The sequence below is a fragment of the Mustela putorius genome, unplaced genomic scaffold (assembly GCF_011764305.1).
Source record: "Mustela putorius furo isolate JIRA1106 unplaced genomic scaffold, ASM1176430v1.1 tig00003862_pilon_pilon_pilon, whole genome shotgun sequence".
Taxonomy (NCBI): domain Eukaryota; kingdom Metazoa; phylum Chordata; class Mammalia; order Carnivora; family Mustelidae; genus Mustela; species Mustela putorius.
In genome coordinates, this window is record NW_025422014.1 from 2,673,394 (window position 1) to 2,692,695 (window position 19,302).

A 19,302-nucleotide genomic window follows, 5' to 3' on the forward strand; every position below is an offset into this window, starting at 1 on the left:
TCAAATAGTTCATATTTTAATTGTGTTTGAGTGTATATTTTAATACTGATGTTTAGTATTAGGAAAATCTAAAAATATTATAATTAGCTTGTCTCAGTATGGATTTATATATTCTGTATTGAATAATATTAGAAGTTAAATAGTTGTAAAATAATTCTTACTACTTACTTACTTGACTTTGTTTATTTTTCTTTTGGACACAAAATTAAACAGTTCTGCTTCCCACTTACATGCTTTTAAAAACCAGAATATGTCATTGATCACATCAATAACATGTAAATCAGTACCTCCATTATTGTAAATTAAACTGATTTTTAAAATTTTATTTATTTATTTGACAGAGAGAGTGAGAGATTACAAGTAGGCAGAGCAGCAGGCAGAGAAAGAGGGGAAAGCAGGCTCCCTGCTGAGCAGAGAGCCCAGTGTGGGGCTCAGTCCCAGGACCCTGAGATCATGACCTAAGCCGAAGGCAGAGACTTAACCCACTGAGCCACCCAGGTGCCCCTAGACTGCTTATTTTTATGTTTTGTTTTTTTTTTTGTCTTATAGTTGCACTCCTTTAGGGCAATGAGTGGGTATTTTTTCATCTTTTGTATTAGCAGTCTAATTCAGTACTTGGGATGTATAGCAATTTGATAAACATGCTTATTAAGCCCATTCAACTACCAAAGAATTTTGAAGTTCTCTACAGGGTTTCCTAGTATGCGTGTGTGTGTGTTTAACCTATGTAGTTTATGCCATTCTGTATGCTTGATCCTTTTACTGGTGTAGAATAGATATAAATAACTGGAATAATTGTGGTGCCCCAGTTGTCCATAATCCCTTAAATATGTCCATTAATTAAACAAAGCACAGTTTGTTCTCTGTAGTAATACAGAGAAATGTAAAGAAAATAAGTATCATAATTTCATTGACCACAAAGAGAATTGTTAACATTGTATGTATGTATATGTTTTGTTTCTTAGTGCAGTTGTAGTTATACTTAATAATGTTCTATATCCTGCTTTTTTTCCACATAATATTGTAGGTTTTTATTGGTAATGTAACTCATTGAATAGGCAGAGTGTAATCTAGTCCTTTGTGTTGTACATATTCTTTATTTTCAACTTTATGATCTTATCTATAACTGTGAATGAATATATTTTCTTGCATTTGTTAATTTCTGTAGCCTATGTTCTTAGATATGTGGTAACTCCAAGTAAATATAAAACATGAATTTAGCACCTGTGTTTATTTTCTGCAGGATTTTACTTAATTCTAAGCTCTCTCCTGTTATTTAAATTTTGAGCATCTTTGCATTTTAGTGTATAATACTATATATAGAGTCAGTATGGCATTTTAGTTATTTATTTCCCTTCATGAAATTACAGAAAGTGAGGCTTGGTGTATAAAGGCATTTTGAAAGTGTGCTATATTCCAGGGGTTTTCTCACTCCTAAGTTGGCCAACAGTAAACAAATAATATAGTCATCCAGTGGAATATTATTTAGCTGCCAAGCATGGTGTTTACCAAGATGTTTGAGGAAATGCTCATAATATAAACTATATACACAGATACCATATCTATGGAAAACCAAAAATATATACACTTAGAAAAATACCATAACTTGAAAGGAGTTTGTTTCTGGGGAATGGAACTGAGTAGGTTTTTTTCTTTAGATTTGTTTATATTTTTAAAAAATGTTACATAAAATCTTTCTAAATTGGTTTTATTTATATTGAAGTAATATATTAACATATTTTTAAAAAACGGTTCTATAAGGCTTGAGATCAAAACCAGTCCCTTGACCAACCCCTTCCTACACATGGTACATATAACTTGCTCCAGGTAACAGATTTCAGCTCTTGGCAATTCTCCTGGTATTTACTTTCATATATTCTTTCTAAAATCTAAGATGGGAATTTATCCACATGCACATGCATGCTTTTCCTTATTTATTTTCCCCAAATATTTTTTGTAATATTTGCAATATTATAATTATTTGTAATGTTATAGTATTTGGAGTGTTTGCTTTATTGTGATTATGTAAATATTCACACACAAGCCATTTACAATACTATGATTACTTTTCCCCTTTTCATGCACATGTTCATTTTTGTTCAATTAATGGTTTCTGTTTTAACATTTGCTTAGTTTTCTATGAACCTGTCAACTAATTCATTCCCACATTCTCAGAAATTTAGATTCTTGTGTTACAGCACAGCATGCAATCTATTAGTTTCTTTCTTTTTTAAAATTTATTGTTTAGGTTTTTATTTAAATTCTAGTTGTTTAACATTTAGTGTAATTGAGGTTTCAGGAGTAGAAATTAGTAATTCATCACTTACATATAACACCCAGTGCTCATCACAAGTGCCCTCCTTAATACCCATGTCCCCTCCAGCTGCCCTCACTTTGTTCTCTACAGTTCAGAGTCTCTTATGGTTTGCCTCCCTCTCTGTTTTCCCCTATGTTTATCTGTTTGTTTCCTTGATTCCAAAAATGAGTGAAATCATATGCTATTTGTCTTTCTCTGACTTATTTTGCTTAGCATAATACACTCTAGTTCCATCCACATCATGGCTAATGGCAAGATTTCATTCTTTTTGATGGCAGAATAATATTCCACTCTGTCTGTGTCTGTGTCTGTGTGTACACACGTGCACACACACACACCCCACATCTTTTTTATCCATTCATTGGTCATAGGCTCTTTCCATATTTTGGCTATTGTGGGCATTGCTCTTATAAACATTAGGAGAGCATGTGTGCCTTTGAATCAGTATTTTTATATCCTCTGGCTAAATAACTAGTAGTGTAATTGCTGGGTAGTTCTATTTTTAACATCTTGAGGAATCTCCATACTGTTTTCCAAAGTGGCTGTACCAGCTTGTATTCCCACCAACAGTGTAAGAGGATTCCCCTTTTTCTGCATGCTCTCCAACACCTGTCATTTCCTCTGTTATTAATTTTAGTCATTCTGACCTGTGTGAGGTAGTATCTCATTGTGATTTTGATTTGTATTTCCCTGATGATGAGTGGTGTTGAACATCTTTTCATATGTCTGTTAGCTATTTGTATGTCTTCTTTGGAAAAGTGTTTTTTCATGTCTTCTGCCCATTTTTTAACTGGGTTATTTGTTTTATGGGTATTGAGTTTGTTAAGTTCTTTATAGATTTTAGATACTAACCTTTTCATCAGTTATATCGTTTGCAAATATCTTCCCCATTCTGTGGGCTGCCTTTTAGTTTTGTTGTTTCTTTCACTGTGCAGAAGATTTTTACCTTGATGAAGTTGCACTAGTTCATATTTGCTTTTTCTCCCTTGCCTCAGGAGATGTATCTTGTAAGAAGTTGCTGTGGCTGTTGTCAGAGAGGTTGCTGCCTGTGTTCTCTAGGATTTTGATGGATGCCTGTCTCATATTTAGGTCTTTCATCCATTTTGAATTTATTTTTGTGTGTGGTGGAAGAAAGTGGTCCTTTCATTCTTATGCATGTGGCTGTCCAATTTCCCAACACCATTTGTTGAGGAGATTGCCTTTTTTCCACTGGGCATTCTTTTCCTGCTTTGTCAAAGATTAGTTGACCATAGAGTTGAGGGTCCTTTTCTAGATTTTCTAGTCTATTCCATTGATAAATGTGTCTGTTTATATGCCAGTACCATATTGTCTTGATCACTACAGCTTTGTCATATAGCTTGAAGTCTGGAATTATGATACCTCCAGCTTTACTTTTCATTTTCAAGATGGCCTGGCTATTCACGATGTTTTGTGGTTCCATACATATTTTAGGATTGTTCTAGCTTTGTGAAAAATACTTTCATGATTGCATTAAATGTGTAGATTGGTTTTCATAGTTTAGATATTTTAATAATATTTGTTCTTCCTATCCAGGAGTATGGAATGTTTATCCATTTCTTTGTGTCCTCTTCAATTTCTTTAATAAGTGTTCTATAGTTCTTAGAGTACAGATATTTTACCTCTTTGATTAGGTTTATTCCCAGATATCTTACAGTTAGTTTTTGGTCTTTCTTCTTTTTTTTTTTTTTTAACACATCCTTCCTGGAGCCCTCTTTCTTCTTGCTTCAATTTTAACTACTTTAGTATCTTGCATCTGTCTAACCTCTCCCTATGTTTATTACATATTCTCTCTGTATGTCATTACACTATATTACAATTGCCTTTCACTCATCCCTACTACAGTTAGGCCCTTGCACACTGTCCTTTATTTTGATGTATTTAGCTATTGCTCATAACAGTACTGAACGCAGTATGAACCTTGGAGTTAAACATGGATTTTCTACATTTACTGATCTGTATATACCTTGAATACTCTGTAAACATGTGCTTTCCATATATATCTTTATTCCTAAATCAGACTCTTGTTTGCCAGCAGTAGGATTCTTCCTGTACATATAAATCCTCAACCTGACTCCTTAGACATGTCTTGTTTTCATCAGTAAGTGAGAAATGAATTCTTTGAACTCCTAATTGTTCAGAAAACCACCTTAGGATTAAAAAGTCATATCATAATTAAAATATCTATGGAGAACTTATTACTAAAGCATTTATGCATGTTTTTATTTTCAGAGGACGATTGTTTATCATTTCTACCAAAGCAGGATCTCTTGGAATTAATTTGGTAGCTGCCAATCGAGTGATTATATTTGATGCTTCTTGGAATCCATCTTATGACATCCAGAGTATATTCCGAGTGTATCGCTTTGGACAGACTAAACCTGTGTATGTATATAGGTTCTTAGCTCAGGTAGGTTTACAGTTTGTATTTTCTTTTTTCATAGTGAAAGGTTGGGTGAAATTGATAATGTTTTTAGAGTGCCAAACATGTATGCATTATAGAGAAGCAAATAAATTTGAAAACATCAACCCTAATCCTATACATAAAGCAGCAGAGGTCAATTTTGGCTTCTTAGGATTTTCTGTTTTGTAGTTCATCCATGTCTATAATGTCAGCTTTCTCAGATTGAGATGGATTTGCATGGGTAAACAGATTTAGAATTTTCTTGCTCGTTCAAAAAAGTTAAACATTTATAGTTCTTTTACTTAGCATACATAGAAAAGCAAATAAGTTAATCTGATTTACTTATAGATGTAAAGGTCAAATGATCATTGTCTTGAGTGGCTACTAGATACTCTCTTAATTTGAAGAACATGGGTAAGTACGAAGAAAAAGTTAACTTATAATGACAAAAAAATCATTACAAAGAATATTAAATACCTTCTAGGAAAAGAATATTAAAGTCATTTCATTTAAATATAAACTCAGATATTAAAAAACAAACTGAAATTTAAGAAAAACGAGTAAAATCAAAGAGGTGGATGCAGTATAAGGTAATACAGGTTTATAGAATCAAGTTGCCTTTTTACTGTTACTCATGTTTTGGGAACAGATGCGATTCTCTCCACCTGCCTCCAAATCTGGGCTTCTAAACCAGAGACTGAGTTATATTGGTAGATTAATCCTCACTCTTTTGATCTTCTGTGGTACTTAATATAATTGGTAAACTGCAGTGTAACCCCTTTCCTGTCATTTAAATTAAAAGCTCCTTTACATTCTGGCTTAAAATGATATATATGTAGTAGATAAGGCATTTTATTTGTTAATTTTCTATCCCGAAATGATAGAAAGTAAGACTTGATAGAAAGGTTTTTTTATAGTAACTATTGAGCGCTTATATTCCACTGAGAAGGTACGAAACTGCTTTCTTGAATTACTATTTTTATAACCCTCTAAAATGTCATTTCATCTACTTCTTTATTTCTGTTCACCTTGGTATCTAACTACTCTACTTCCACTAAGTACAGAAATATGTAAAGCAAAACTTGCATGTATATTGGTCAGATAATACAGGATGATTATCAGTAATATACTTTTCTTTTTTCTTAAGGTAAACTATGGTGAACAGATGAAATCTCTCATGAATTAAGCAGCATTGCTAATAAAACTTGCTCTATGGGAGTATATCACTATGAAGTTTTGTTATTTATATATTATTCCTTCTTTTTACAAAGGGAACCATGGAAGATAAGATTTATGATCGGCAAGTAACTAAGCAGTCACTGTCTTTCCGAGTTGTTGATCAGCAGCAGGTTGAGCGTCATTTTACCATGAATGAGCTTACTGAACTTTATACTTTTGAGCCAGACTTATTAGATGACCCTAATTCAGAAAAAAAGAAGAAGAGGGATACTCCCATGCTGCCAAAGGTAAACATCTTTAGATTATTAGCTTAAAAAAAAAAAAACCTACCATGGACCAAAGATACTTTACTATTATGGTGAAAGTTAGTCATTTAACTAAGGCTGTATTTCAGATTGTTTCAAAAAGAATAAAATTGTATTTCAATAAGAGGGTGCTTAGTCAGTTCTCCACATAAAACTGCAAAAAGATACTATAATCTGAAATGTGTATTTTATGCCAAGTAAAAATTTCAGCCCTGTGGGAAAAAGTTGCTGTGCAGAAACCGTAAAGGAAATAGTATGTTTCTCTTTTAATAATCTCCAGTAGAGGTCATATATAATTTTAATATTTCTATATGAAATTGAAATATATCTTCCTTAACATCCTTTGCTGTCATATAGCAGTTAGGAATCAGCAAATAAGTGTCTCTTGATATTTTTCACTGTCACAAAGCGAGTAAGACTTTCACACTTGGAAAAGGATGCTTTTAGAGGTAATCTTGGCAAGCCCTTATATTTTATGTAAGTGGGGAAACCTAGGGTCAGAGATATTCAGTGACTTGCCCATGGTTTCCAGCTAATAAGTGGCAGAGCCAGGAGTAGTATCTAATCTGTCTTCTGGTCCATTGTTCTTGGATTTTAAAAAAGACATTATTTAGATTAGTATAGAAATTTATTATGATGGTAGATATCATTTTGACCTTTTTGAACATAAGAGAAAGCCACATGTTCTCTGGTCTAAAATAATGATCTAAATATGTTCAAACATATTCTAGTTAATCTAAAAGGCCATTTTAGGGCGCCTGGGTGGCTCAGTGGGTTAGGCCGCTGCCTTCGGCTCAGGTCATGATCTCAGGGTCCTGGGATCGAGTCCCGCATCAGGCTCTCTGCTCACCGGGGAGCCTGCTTCCTCCTATCTCTCTCTCTGCCTGCCTCTCTGCCTACTTGTGATCTCTCTCTGTCAAATAAATAAATAAAATCTTTAAAAAAAAAAAAAAGAAAAGAAACAGGTGTTTAAAAAAAAATAAAAGGCCATTTTAGGGGGAATTGTTGAGGGGTTGCTTTTCCTGTTGTCTTGGCTTCAAATTCAAGCATTTAATGTTCCATGTAGCTGAGACTTGAAAGAGCAGCTCCCCAGTTATGGTATCACTCTACCAAAGTAACTTTAGTCATTTGTTTAAAAAAGAAAAACAAAACAAAACAAAACAAAAAAGCCCCCAAACCTTCTATGAAGAACCTCTCAGTTCTTCATATGGTTAGACACAATTAAAGCAACAAAAGGTAGGAGTAATAAATAACTATTTAATGGTAACATGAATCAGTGATTTCTCCAGTTAACCTTTAATATACGTGTCAATTCAAGTAACATGAACATTAACCATTTGGAGGTTTTTTAAAAATATATTTTGTCTATATAAAAAATATTTTGTTTCTCTAATCAGTGAACTATTACATTTAAAGTTTACTGATAAGCAAATAATGAATCATGGAACACTAAAAAATAATAAAAAAATAAAGTTTACTGATAGTGCATCTAGGAAAAAAGAGTTTTTGTGACAGTCTCTATCAAATCCCTTTGATAATGGCTTAGGGCCACATGGGGTTTTTTTTTTTTTTAAAGATTTTATTTATTTATTTGACAGAGAGAAATCACAAGTAGATGGAGAGGCAGGCAGAGAGAGAGAGGGAAGCAGGCTCCCTGCAGAGCAGAGAGCCCCATGCGGGGCTCGATCCCAGGACCCTGAGATCATGACCTGAGCTGAAGGCAGCAGCTTAACCCACTGAGCCACCCAGGCGCCCCACATGGGGGTTTAAATCTGCTTTTTTAATGTTATATTTAAAACACTTTAAGGATATAATTTCATTTTAATGTTATGAAATATTAAACTGATAGTGAATTGACTTTCTTAATTATGTTATTAGAGAATATGAATAGGATCTTGAATAGTCTTTGGAATTTTTTCTGTATGTAAATTTGTATTCCTTTAAAAACAAACACAAATGGAATCATATCATATATATTCTTCTATGACTTGTTCTTTTTACCTAGGTGTTTCTTGAACATCTTTCCATATTGGTACATACACTTCTACTTTTTTAAAAAACAGCTACATAGTGTTCACTTGCCTTGATTTAATTCTTATATTCCCAACAGCTTTCTTACTAGTTACTTAATTCTGTATGGCAAGAAGTTTTCTTTAAAGGACGTGGACTTTAAAAATAGTGAAATTTCCCTTTTCAATTTGAGAATGATTTTTATCTAATTAGTATCTTTCCTAAAATTATACTTAACTCTAAGCTTCAGTTTTTGTAAGAAATATATCATACTTAGTAATATTTCTGATAGGAAGCAAACATTCAGGAAGCAGTTGCTTTGAAGTTGCTCACTATATGGTAAATTTCTGATTTTAGGAATATTTGTTTACATTGATAAACATTTATTGATTATTTGCTGACTTTGAGGTATACTGTGAGGGTATACTAAGAACAACAAGGCATTGTCTGTGCTTTAAAGAAGATTTTAAAAATCCAGCGGGAAAGAAATGCTATTTAATTGTTATAGGATGTCTGGAAAGAAACCATATGTTTTATAATTTGGTAATCTGAGTTGTTAAAGGTGTCGTGCTTTTTTCATTTATAGACTTTACTTACTGTGTTTTGCTTTTGGTGCTATAACCGTTTGCCCGAGAACAAAAGAAAAAGGAGGACTGAATGATACATTAACACAGAGTGCTTCAACTCTCCCACAGCTCTTCCCAAAAGGAAAATAATAGTTAACTTTTACTGGTTTCTTACTGTGTTTCATATTGTATGCAGAACAGTTTGTTCAGATTATCTTCCTTAATCTAGTGGCATCTGAAAAGCTAACAATGCTGTTTTCATGTTTGAGATGAGGAAATTAAGGTTTGAAGAGGTTATGTAACTTACCCAAGTTTACCCACCTAATTAGTGGTGAAGCTGGCCTTCAAACCAAGTTTGCCCAACTTGAAAGCATGTACTCTTATCATTATATACTTTATTGCTCCCCAAGTAGAGATTAGACAGTTAAGTCCAAGTAGAAGAAATAAAGCAGAGGACCCAGGATTCCTAGAGTTGAATGACATTTAGAATGCTTTATTTTAAATAAAGTTGGATTTTAAAATATAGAATTCTTTCACAGGTAATACCATTGTGTGGTGTAACTGTTGAGATTGTATAATATAGCCAGTTTAGCTCATAGCTTATGAAGTGGTAAATTCCTCAAATTTATAGAAAGCTTTCATTTTACAAAGGACTTACTCATACATATTTATTATCTTAGGAAACTGAAGTTTAGTTTGTGACTACCCAAGAGTATGTTACCAATAAGTGTTAGAGCTAGAACTTGAATTTAACAGTTTTCAAACTGTATTCGAAGGAACCTCCAGTAGATTAGCAGAGGTGCTCCAGGGCTACCTTGTGGCTAAGTGAGTAGTGGAAGGCCAGACAGGCAGCACTGCAAACCCCATATCCCATTTCAATCAGAATCCCTCTCCTTTTATCTCTTTTATGCATTGGGTTGCAACATATGATTTAATTTAAACAGAGGATGTTAGGGGGTTTTTTTTTAGTATCTGCTTTTTATTCCCATAACTTAATAGTGCTTTCTTTTTTTAAGATGTTTTTTTAATTTTTTATTTTTTATAAACATATATTTTTATCCCCAGGGGTACAGGTCTGTGAATCACCAGGTTTACACACTTCACAGCACTCACCAAAGCACATACCCTCCCCAATGTCCATAATCCCATCCCCTTCTCCCAAACCCCCTCCCCCCAGCAACCCTCAGTTTGTTTTGTGAGATTAAGAGTCACTTATGGTTTGTCTCCCTCCCAATCCCATCTTGTTTCATTTATTCTTCTCCTACCCACTTAAGCCCCCATGTTGCATCACCACTTCCTCATATCAGGGAGATTTTACTTATTTATTTGACACACACAGAGATAACAAGTAGGCGGAGAGGGGGGGGCAGGCTCCCCGCTGAGCAGAGAGCCCAATGCAGGGCTCTGTCCCAGGATGCTGAGATCATGACCTGAGCCCAAGGCAGAGGCTTAACCCACTGAGCCACCCAGGTGCCCCTATTAGTGCTTTTTAAAAAAGGTTTTAAAACAGGGTGCTGGGGATGCCTGGGTGGCTCAGGTCATGACCCTGGGGTCCTGGGATTAAGTCCCACATCAGGCTCCTTGCTCAGCGGGGAGCCTGCTCCTCCCTCTGCCTGCTGCTCTCCCTGCTTGTGCTCGTTAGCTCTCACTCTCTGATAAACAAATAAATATATTTTTAAAAAATTTAAAAAGCAGTATACTATACCACAGTGCCTTTCTGACTATCATAGTAACTAAGAACTGTCAGGGATCTAAAAGGAAATAAAATAGGGTATTGTATGAGATTTACCTGAAGGAAGTGATGGTGTATTTGGGGAGAGAAAGGTAGCATTATTTCAAGAAAAATAATCAAGTGCGGATGTGACTGGTACTTAATGTGTTGACCAAATAGTGTATGGTTGAAAAAATGGAAAATGGAGCATTCAGGTACAGTTTTGGTGGGAAAAAAATCTGACTGGCTAATAAAAGGTGGTTAGTATTTGATTGGATTAGGAAATAATGAGGTTTGAATGCAGCGTGAAACAATTTGGGCAAAGGGAAAGATAATGATTTAGGTACCTGACTCAAGGTATGATGAAGAGATTGGCCAGGTAAAGAGTTGAAATTGGGTGGGTGAGGTGTGGATTAGGTGGAGCCAGTTTATGGAGAGCCATGAAAGGTAAGTGGAGGCATTTGGATTTAAAATAGTATTCACTATAAGTTTATGAATGGGCCTGTTATATGATGAATGTAGGCTTTTGGAAAATTAGCCTGGTAGTAAAATGTGGAATGAGGCCTTATAGTAATAGGGTGCTGGTTATGGAGTGAATCAAACACTTCAAGAAAATAAATGAGAGAACCCAATAACTGATGCTAAACTGTAGCTTTCAGTAGGTAGGCAGTGAAAAATTTACCTAAATAATGAAGCTTATTCATTCATTGATTAAAAACTTTTCAGATACCTGCAAACTACTGTTTATGCTGTTACTAAGGATACATTGGTAAATAAGACTAGGTTCCTGCCCCTAAAGAGTCCAATCAGTTTACTTATTATAAGCAAGTAGATGTAATAAAAGTTATGGATCCTATAATACAAAATCTGTATAGACATCAAGGAAGGAATAGTCAGTTCTTTCTTGGAAAAGTTGGAGATGGGAAGTTAGGAGGACTTGAACTGATGTTGGAAATAGAAGTGGGTAGCAATTTGCATTGCTATGAGGGCAAAAGGTGAAGGCCCTTCAAGAGGAAGAGCAGGATAAAGAAACATGCGCATCAAACAGCAAGGCAAGTTTTAGGTGCCTTTAGTTTAAAAGTAATGGAGTAAAAGGAGATAGAGTAAGGGAGAGTAGGCATTGGGAGGAGATAAGAGAAAAGACTAGAGAGACACAAGAATCAGATCATAGAAGTTAGAGTTTGGACATTGTGTTACAGGCTGTTGGATCTATTGTAATGATTTTAAGAAAACCGCCAACATCAAGTTTTTATTTTAGAAAAATCACTTTGGGTATCAGTGTTTAGGATGGATTGGAGAAAGGAAAATAGATGCAAAGATACCTGTTAGGATGCCTTTTTTCCCCAGTTTATTCAGGTAACTCTTTAATTTCAAAACAATAATATAGGATGCTCAGTAAATGTTAACTTTGTTCCCTAGGCTTATATTTAGAATTTCATTTAACTTTACACACTACTGTTTGGTTTTGATTTCCTTTAATAAGAATTTGAAAATTGGTCCTCTCTGAAATAGGTACAAGTGGGTGTTGTTGAAATTCATAGTACAGGATTTCTTAGTATTTGAGCCTACTCTTATTAAAGACATTTCAGAGTTGGTTCCTGTTACTATAGTATAATTGCAGATACCTTCCTTTTTTATACATCATGTTCAAGATGAAGGACTGATAAAAATGATATATTTTCATTTCCCCTTCAAATTGCTTTTATCTAAATAATTAAATTGCATGCCTTTTGAGTTAATTTTTATTGCCTTTTGATATTTTCTGAAGTGTTTATTTTCAGCTTACTTGGTATGTGATTATTGTATCTTTTTCTGCCTTATCATATCCTCTTTAATTACTGTGTAATTCCTCCTCCTGTATTTCTGTTCTCGTTTACTTTATTTTACTGCCCTACTTTCTTTTTTTAAATTTTTTAAAATTAAATTTACTATCTCAGACTTAATTTATTAACCACTTGACTGTTTTTCTTGTCTTTATCTTTGCAGCTCTTTAAAGGCAAGAACTATATCCTTTGCTCCTTTTCTTTTCATCCGTAGTGGATAATATAATGCTGGCACTTTTATATGGCCTTTCTTGAAATTTAAGTTGCCTTTATAGTGATATTTAAGTAGACTTTTTATTGTTCCTTAATGATCTATATATCATTGAAAGGCAGTGCCAGACTTATTACTGCAAGTAGTAAAATTGAAATGAACAGTGATTTGTCTGTGACAGCAGGTGTGTGAAAGGAAGAGAAATGGAGCTTTTAATTCGTGTCTTCAGTTCTGTACTGAATTAACTATCTTAGTCAGCTCTGTTCTCCACCCCACCCCATAAGTTATATTTTGTTAAATTGCCTCATTGGTTTCTTGCTGTTGTTGGTACTGCTTTTCTTTTTTTGAAATGTAACAGTCTTGTTGTCCTTCGAACTCATTATTTAAATATATTGATTTTGGGGTCTTCTGAATCATGTCCAGAAAGTGTTGGTTCAGCTCTTTAGTTGTTCGTGGTAATAATGTTTTCAGCCACTTTGAAACTTCCAACATGATCTAAACTTACAGTTTAACATAAGTTTCTAGTGATAAAGATTTGTTGACTGATTCTTAACTTTTATTTTTTAACTGTTAAAGTAATAACTTGTTTCGGTTAATGTTTATGTAGACTATGTGAGGCAGAGTATCTTTTCTGATAGTAAACTTATGAATAATGAATCGTTGAACACTACAACAAAATTTATGATGTACTATATGCTAGCTAACTGAACATAATAATACGAATTACACAGATACCAGAGATGAAAATCTTAGTCGGGGTCATGTTTCATAATATGCTTAAGTGAGTATACAGCTTAAGTTCTGTACCTTTATTAAAAGAAGTCAGTAAACCTGGCATAAAAGTTTTTTTTTTGTACTTCCCTTTTCTAGCACTGTACTGCCTATGTCTTTTTTTTTTAAGATTTTATTTATTTATTTGACAGAAATCACAAGTAGATGGAGAGGCAGGCAGAGAGAGAGAGAGAGAGGGAAGCAGGCTCCCCGCTGAGCAGAGAGCCTGATGCGGGACTCGATTCCAGGACCCTGAGATCATGACCCGAGCCAAAGGCAGCGGCTTAACCCACTGAGCCACCCAGGCGCCCTACCTATGTCTTTTTAAAGGTGTACTGCATGTTGGTAATTATAAAGAGAACAAAATGGATATTTAAACTAAAGTATCCAAAGTGAAGCTTTAGGTCTGCTTCTTCAACCTTGATCTTGTGTACAATTTTCTCCCTTTGTCCTTATTCTTTATTAAAGTTTTAATACCTCAGAGCATAGTTTACTAAACAGTGATGTTACTATGCAGTGTTAATATAGGATTTTACCTTGGTCTTTTTTAACACGAGTGAGAAATATTCACACTAAAATAATTTGATAATTTCAGCCTATTTAGGAAACTTCCATACATTTATTTTGAGGAATAAATGTTCAGAAGGGCCCATTTAATTGTAGGGCAAGTATCAGTAACCTATAGCATATTAACCACATGGTGGCACATGAACCCAATTTTTGTTGACTTGTACCTATAAGGAGCCATGCTCCTAACTGAAGCATAATTGAGGTTTGATGTAGTTTCCTACTTTTCTGCCTCATTTATCTCAAGTTATATGTTTATTATTCAATAAAACAAGTTCTAGTATTGTTTCTTTGTATTCACTGGCATAAAAATGATTATTCATCTGAATAAGAATAGACCACTAGAAATCATAATATATGCCAGAGAAATTGTTTTAATTTTACAATTTCTTTGTAGGTTATAATTATATTCAGTGCTTTTTGGGATGGTTGATACATAGTAAAAAGAGAAAATGGTTTAAACCCATTCCTTTTTCTAATCACCTGTCAACCACTCTTTTTAGGATGTAATCTTAGGCACGCCACATAAGTTTTCTAAGCTTCACTTAGAAAAGAACATGAGATAGTAGTACCTTTCTCACAGAGGAGATAATCCACATAAAGCCCCTGCCTAACACATAGTAAGTGCTCAAAGGTTAGCTGCTGTTTTTGTTTCTGTAATTGTCAACTCTCATTGCCGTTATACTTGGTCCATTTCTCTGAAACCAGTATAGACATAAATTTCTAGAATTTCAGAGGAGTCGTGAAGTCCTAATCCTTAAGAGATTAAGTTTCACATAGACAGATTAGTAGAAGACTAAAAATATTTAGGAGCCAGAGACAGTAATCTCACCTAGACTGTGGAAGAGATGGGTATTTGACGCTTGGATTCTTCTAGAGATCAATTATAATCAAGAGTGAATAATATTAGATATTGATAATCACTTTTAATGATATTAGCATGCATTTGACTATGAACTACTAGTACCCTTTCTAACATTCAAAGATTTTTTTTCTTAAATAATACATGCAACTTTAGAATTGTCTACCTTATATCCAGCTGATACCACTTTAAGTGATTTTTTAAAGTGAAGAGGTGCTTCCACAAACCAGAAAAACAATAGACTGACCGTGGTTGCTTTTAAAGATTATTTATTTATTTATTTGGGAGAGAGTGAGAGAGAGCGCACAAAAGCAGAGGAAGGGACAGAAGGAGAAGGAGAAGCAGGTTCCCCCCTGAGCAGGGAGCCATCAGGGAGCTTGATCCCAGGACTCTGGGATCATGACCTGAGCTGAAAGCAGGCGCTTAACTGACTGAGCCACCCAGGCAACCCTGACCATGCTTTATTTAAAGTGCTGCTTTGTCTCTCTTACTGTGTTTCTCTCTGTCAAATAAATAAAATCTTAAAAAAAAAAAAAGCAAAGAGGGTACATTTAAAAATAAATAAAGTGCTGCTTTGTGTCTTATTTTGATTGTATTACCTTATAACACAAGAAGAATTGTTAAGGAGACAAGGTTATTGAGTATTTTAGGGAAAACACTTAGATTAAATGGACTTCAATGCCAGTGATGCCCCTGAATAGCAGCCTCCCTAACCCTGGCAAGATGCCTTGCAAATCACTTCTAATGGAAACATCAACATCCATGAGGCCACCTTACTGGCAGAGTTGGGAGTGGAATATAAGATTCCATTGGGGAGGGTGTGAGGTAGACTTCAGCAAGTGTCTCCTTTTAAAACACTAGAAAGATCTGCTACTCAAGATTATGGAAGTTCTGAAATTTAAAATACGAGGTTTGTATTTAGTAAATGCTAACTGATTAAACAAATTTTAACTCATTTATTTATTATGAATTCAAAAGCAGAAACAGATGTGTCTGTTCTTTCTAGATTATAAGCTTCCTACTACTGGCCTCTGAGGGTAGGAATTGTGTCATTGAATCTTTATCACTATATTCCTAGCATCTGGCATAATACCTAGCACATAGCAAGTATTTGTTAAAAATGTGACAAGTGAATAAATGGATTTTTGTCCTATAATTGCATGCTGATGGTTGTAAGGCAGTGGTTTGCATGCCTTTAAAATTGTGTTTTTTCTTGTGTGTAATTCTTGGACTAAGAGTAATAGCATCTGAATAGATTCTGAATAGCATCAGGATCGCCTGGCAGCTTGATAAAAATGCAGATTCCTGACTTCCATCTAAGACCTACTGAATCAATTTCTGCATGTGAACCCTGGGAATCTGTATTTTTAACAGGGTTCACTACTGTTTTGTAGCTATAAGGTATTTAGTAGCGTGATTTGCCTTTGTAGTTATTATCAGCTAAACCTTTGAATTAGGAATAATGATAAACAGATGCCTGGTGGCTCAGTGGATTAAGAAGCCTCTGCCTTCGACTCAGGTCATGATCTCAGGGTCCTGGGATCGAGTTCCGCATCAGGCTCTCTGCTCGGCGGGGAGCCTGGTTCCTCCTCTCTCTGTCTGCCTGCCTCTCTGCCTGCTTTTGATCTCTGTCAAATAAATAAATAAAATCTTTAAAAAAATAATAATGATAAACAGTAGCTAACAATTATTGAGTGCTTTTTATGCAAGACACTGTACTAAGGGCTTTACTTGTATTGAATCATTTATTTATTGCTTTATTATTTTTTTAATTCTTATAGCCACCTTACAAAGCTGGTACAGTCTGTTTTTCTTATAGATGATGAAGTTATACCAGAGAACTGGTGGCATCTGTATTTGATCTCAGTACCATAACCAGACCCCATACTCTTTAACTACTACACTCTATTGTGCTGACATTAATTATGTGATTAAGCTTGTGGAAGAAGTTTTGGTATGACTTCACAGTCCTTTTTTAATTTCCAACTTTCTTTTTCATTGATATCTAATTGACATATAATTGCTTGTGTACAACATAATGATTCAGTATATATATATATATATATATATATTGCTAAATGATTACCACAGTAAGTCTAGTTAACATCCATCACCACTCATAGTTACAGATTTTTTTCTTGTGATAAAAAACTTTTAATATCGGGACGCCTGGGTGGCTCAGTAGGTTAAGCTGCTGCCTTCAGCTCAGGTCATGATCTCAGGGTCCTGGGATCGAGTCCCACATCGGGCTCTCTGCTCAGCAGGGAGCCTGCTTCCCTCTCTCTCTCTGTGCCTGCCTCTCTGTCTACTTGTGATCTCTCTGTCAAATAAATAAAATCTTTGAAAAAAACCTTTTTTAATATCAACTCTCTTAGCAACTTTGAAATATACACTACATTATTACTAACTGTAGTTGCCATGCTATACGTTACATCGCCAGAACTTACTCATCTTACCCTTTGACAGACATCTCCCCATTTTACACACAACCTCAGCTCCTGGTAACCAGCACTCTACTCTGTTTCTATGAATTCAGCTTTTTAGATTCCATGTGTAAGTGAGATCACAGGTATTTGTTTTTCTCGTCCGATTTATTTCCCTTAGCATGATGCCTTCAAGATTCCCTCCATGTTATTGCATTGACAGGATTTCCTTATTTTCTTGTGGCCAAATAATATTCCATTTTATATATGTACCACAATATATTTATCCATTCATCCGTCAGTGGACACTTAGGTTGTTTCCATGTCTTGGCTATTGTAAATAATGCTGTGATGAATATGAGGGTTCAGGTATCTTTTTGAGTGTTTTGCTTTCCTTCAGATTAATACCCAGAAGTGAAATTATTAGATCATATAGTTTCATTTGCAAGGTTTTTTTGAGGAATTTTCCATAATGGTTGTACCAATTTCTATTCCCACCAACAGTGCACAAGTGTCCCTTTTTCTTCACTTCCTCATACTTCTTGATCAATACTAAGGGTTTATGAAAAAACATTTTCAGTGTTATCAAGCGTATAATACTGGAGAATGTAGATTTTATCTTTAGTTACTGCAAAATCCTAGGGTGGCAAAGCTCATTCTAGTCCTCCTGAACTATTTTGGATGCTGAATTTATCTCTAGCCCTGAGTCAGTACAGCATTGTCGTTAAAGAACAAGAGCCCTTGAGAAAGACCATCTAGGTTTGAATCTTGACCTTTGTCAAGTTATTTGACTTCTTTCTGCCTCAGTTTCTTGATCTATAATTCCGAGATACTTATGTCTGTTGTTCTTCAAAAAACTCATCCTCTTCGTTTTTAATTTCATCTCCTTCTGAGACTATTATTAGTAAATGCCTGCCCTTCTGCTTTTAGCTTTCATATCTTACAGCTTTTCTTTTGCCTCATTCTGATCTCCTAGTTCACTAAGTTATATTTTTTTGCTCTATCTCTTCTGCTTTTTATATTATCCATTGAGTTACTTATTTCAGTGATTATTTTTTTCCCTAATATTTCAGATTGGCTCTTTTTAGGTAATTTTTGTTTGAATTTCATATTGACAGTACCTTTCCTTATTTCCCAAAGTCTATTTTAATGCTTATTTTGAATAATTGAAACATTTTTTCAATAACTTTGCTTCAGATAACATATGGTGCCAGTTTGTTGTTACACTGGGGATGGGGTGTGTGTGTGTGTGTGTTGCTTGTGTGTTTGCATGTGTGTTGGCCTGTAAATTCCTGGAATTTGTTTCTTTTTCCTTTCTGTACTTTCTGTGGATTGATTGTGGTGGGAGGGAGCCAGCACAGCCATTCTGATTCATGATCTTAGAAATCTTAGAAAGCTTAGATCTTAGAAATCTTATCCATTATATGGTGATATTAACAGTATGTACTTCATAGAGTTACTATGAAAATTAGATATTCTGTGTAAAGTTCTTAGAATAGTGTTAGCATGCAATTATACATTCCATTTAGCTTTAAAAAAATTTATAGGGAGGTGACTTGAATTCAGATCCTAACTTTAGAAAAATGTTTTTGATAAGTTAAATATAGAGCTGACTAGGGGTAAAAAGGATATTGACCCATCTTTCAGACTTTGTGCCATCCCAGAATTCTGTCACATTGTCTAGTGTTGTCTGTCTCCATTATTGCAAAGAAAATAAGGAGGGAATGGTTGGCTTAACATTTTTTCCTGTTTTGAAAATTTTCAAACTAGAAAAATATGGATACTCATATACCTATCACCTAGTTTGAGTAATTGTTAGTATTTTACCACATTTTCTCCTCTATTTTTCTGAAATATTTTAAGTTACATTTTTAAAATTATTTATTTTTTAGAGAGAGTGTGAGTGGGGTGGGGAGAGGGGCAGAGGGAGAGAGAATGAATCTTAAGCAGGCTCTTTGCTAAGAGCAGAGCCCAATGTCGGGCTCTATCTCACAACCCTGAGATTATGTCCTGAGCCAAAATCAGAATGCTTAACCAGCTGAGCCCCACAGGTACCCCAAATTATATGTATGTATTTAAATTATAAGATTATGATACTTCACTTGTAAATATTACAGTATAAATCTCTAAAATAT

General features: G+C 34.6%; 1 protein-coding gene across 6 annotated transcripts in view; it reads left to right on the forward strand.

Annotated features, from left to right (window-relative positions):
* ATRX (ATRX chromatin remodeler) overlaps positions 1–19,302 on the forward strand; it is a 298,793-nt gene that overhangs the window by 263,552 nt on the left and 15,939 nt on the right. For all 6 annotated transcript variants that reach the window (XM_004777108.3, XM_013048169.2, XM_004777110.3 and 3 more), the window contains 2 exons: positions 4,568–4,745; positions 6,011–6,205. In XM_004777108.3, the coding sequence (XP_004777165.1) occupies positions 4,568–4,745; positions 6,011–6,205 (373 nt within the window). The remainder of the gene's footprint in view (positions 1–4,567; positions 4,746–6,010; positions 6,206–19,302) is intronic.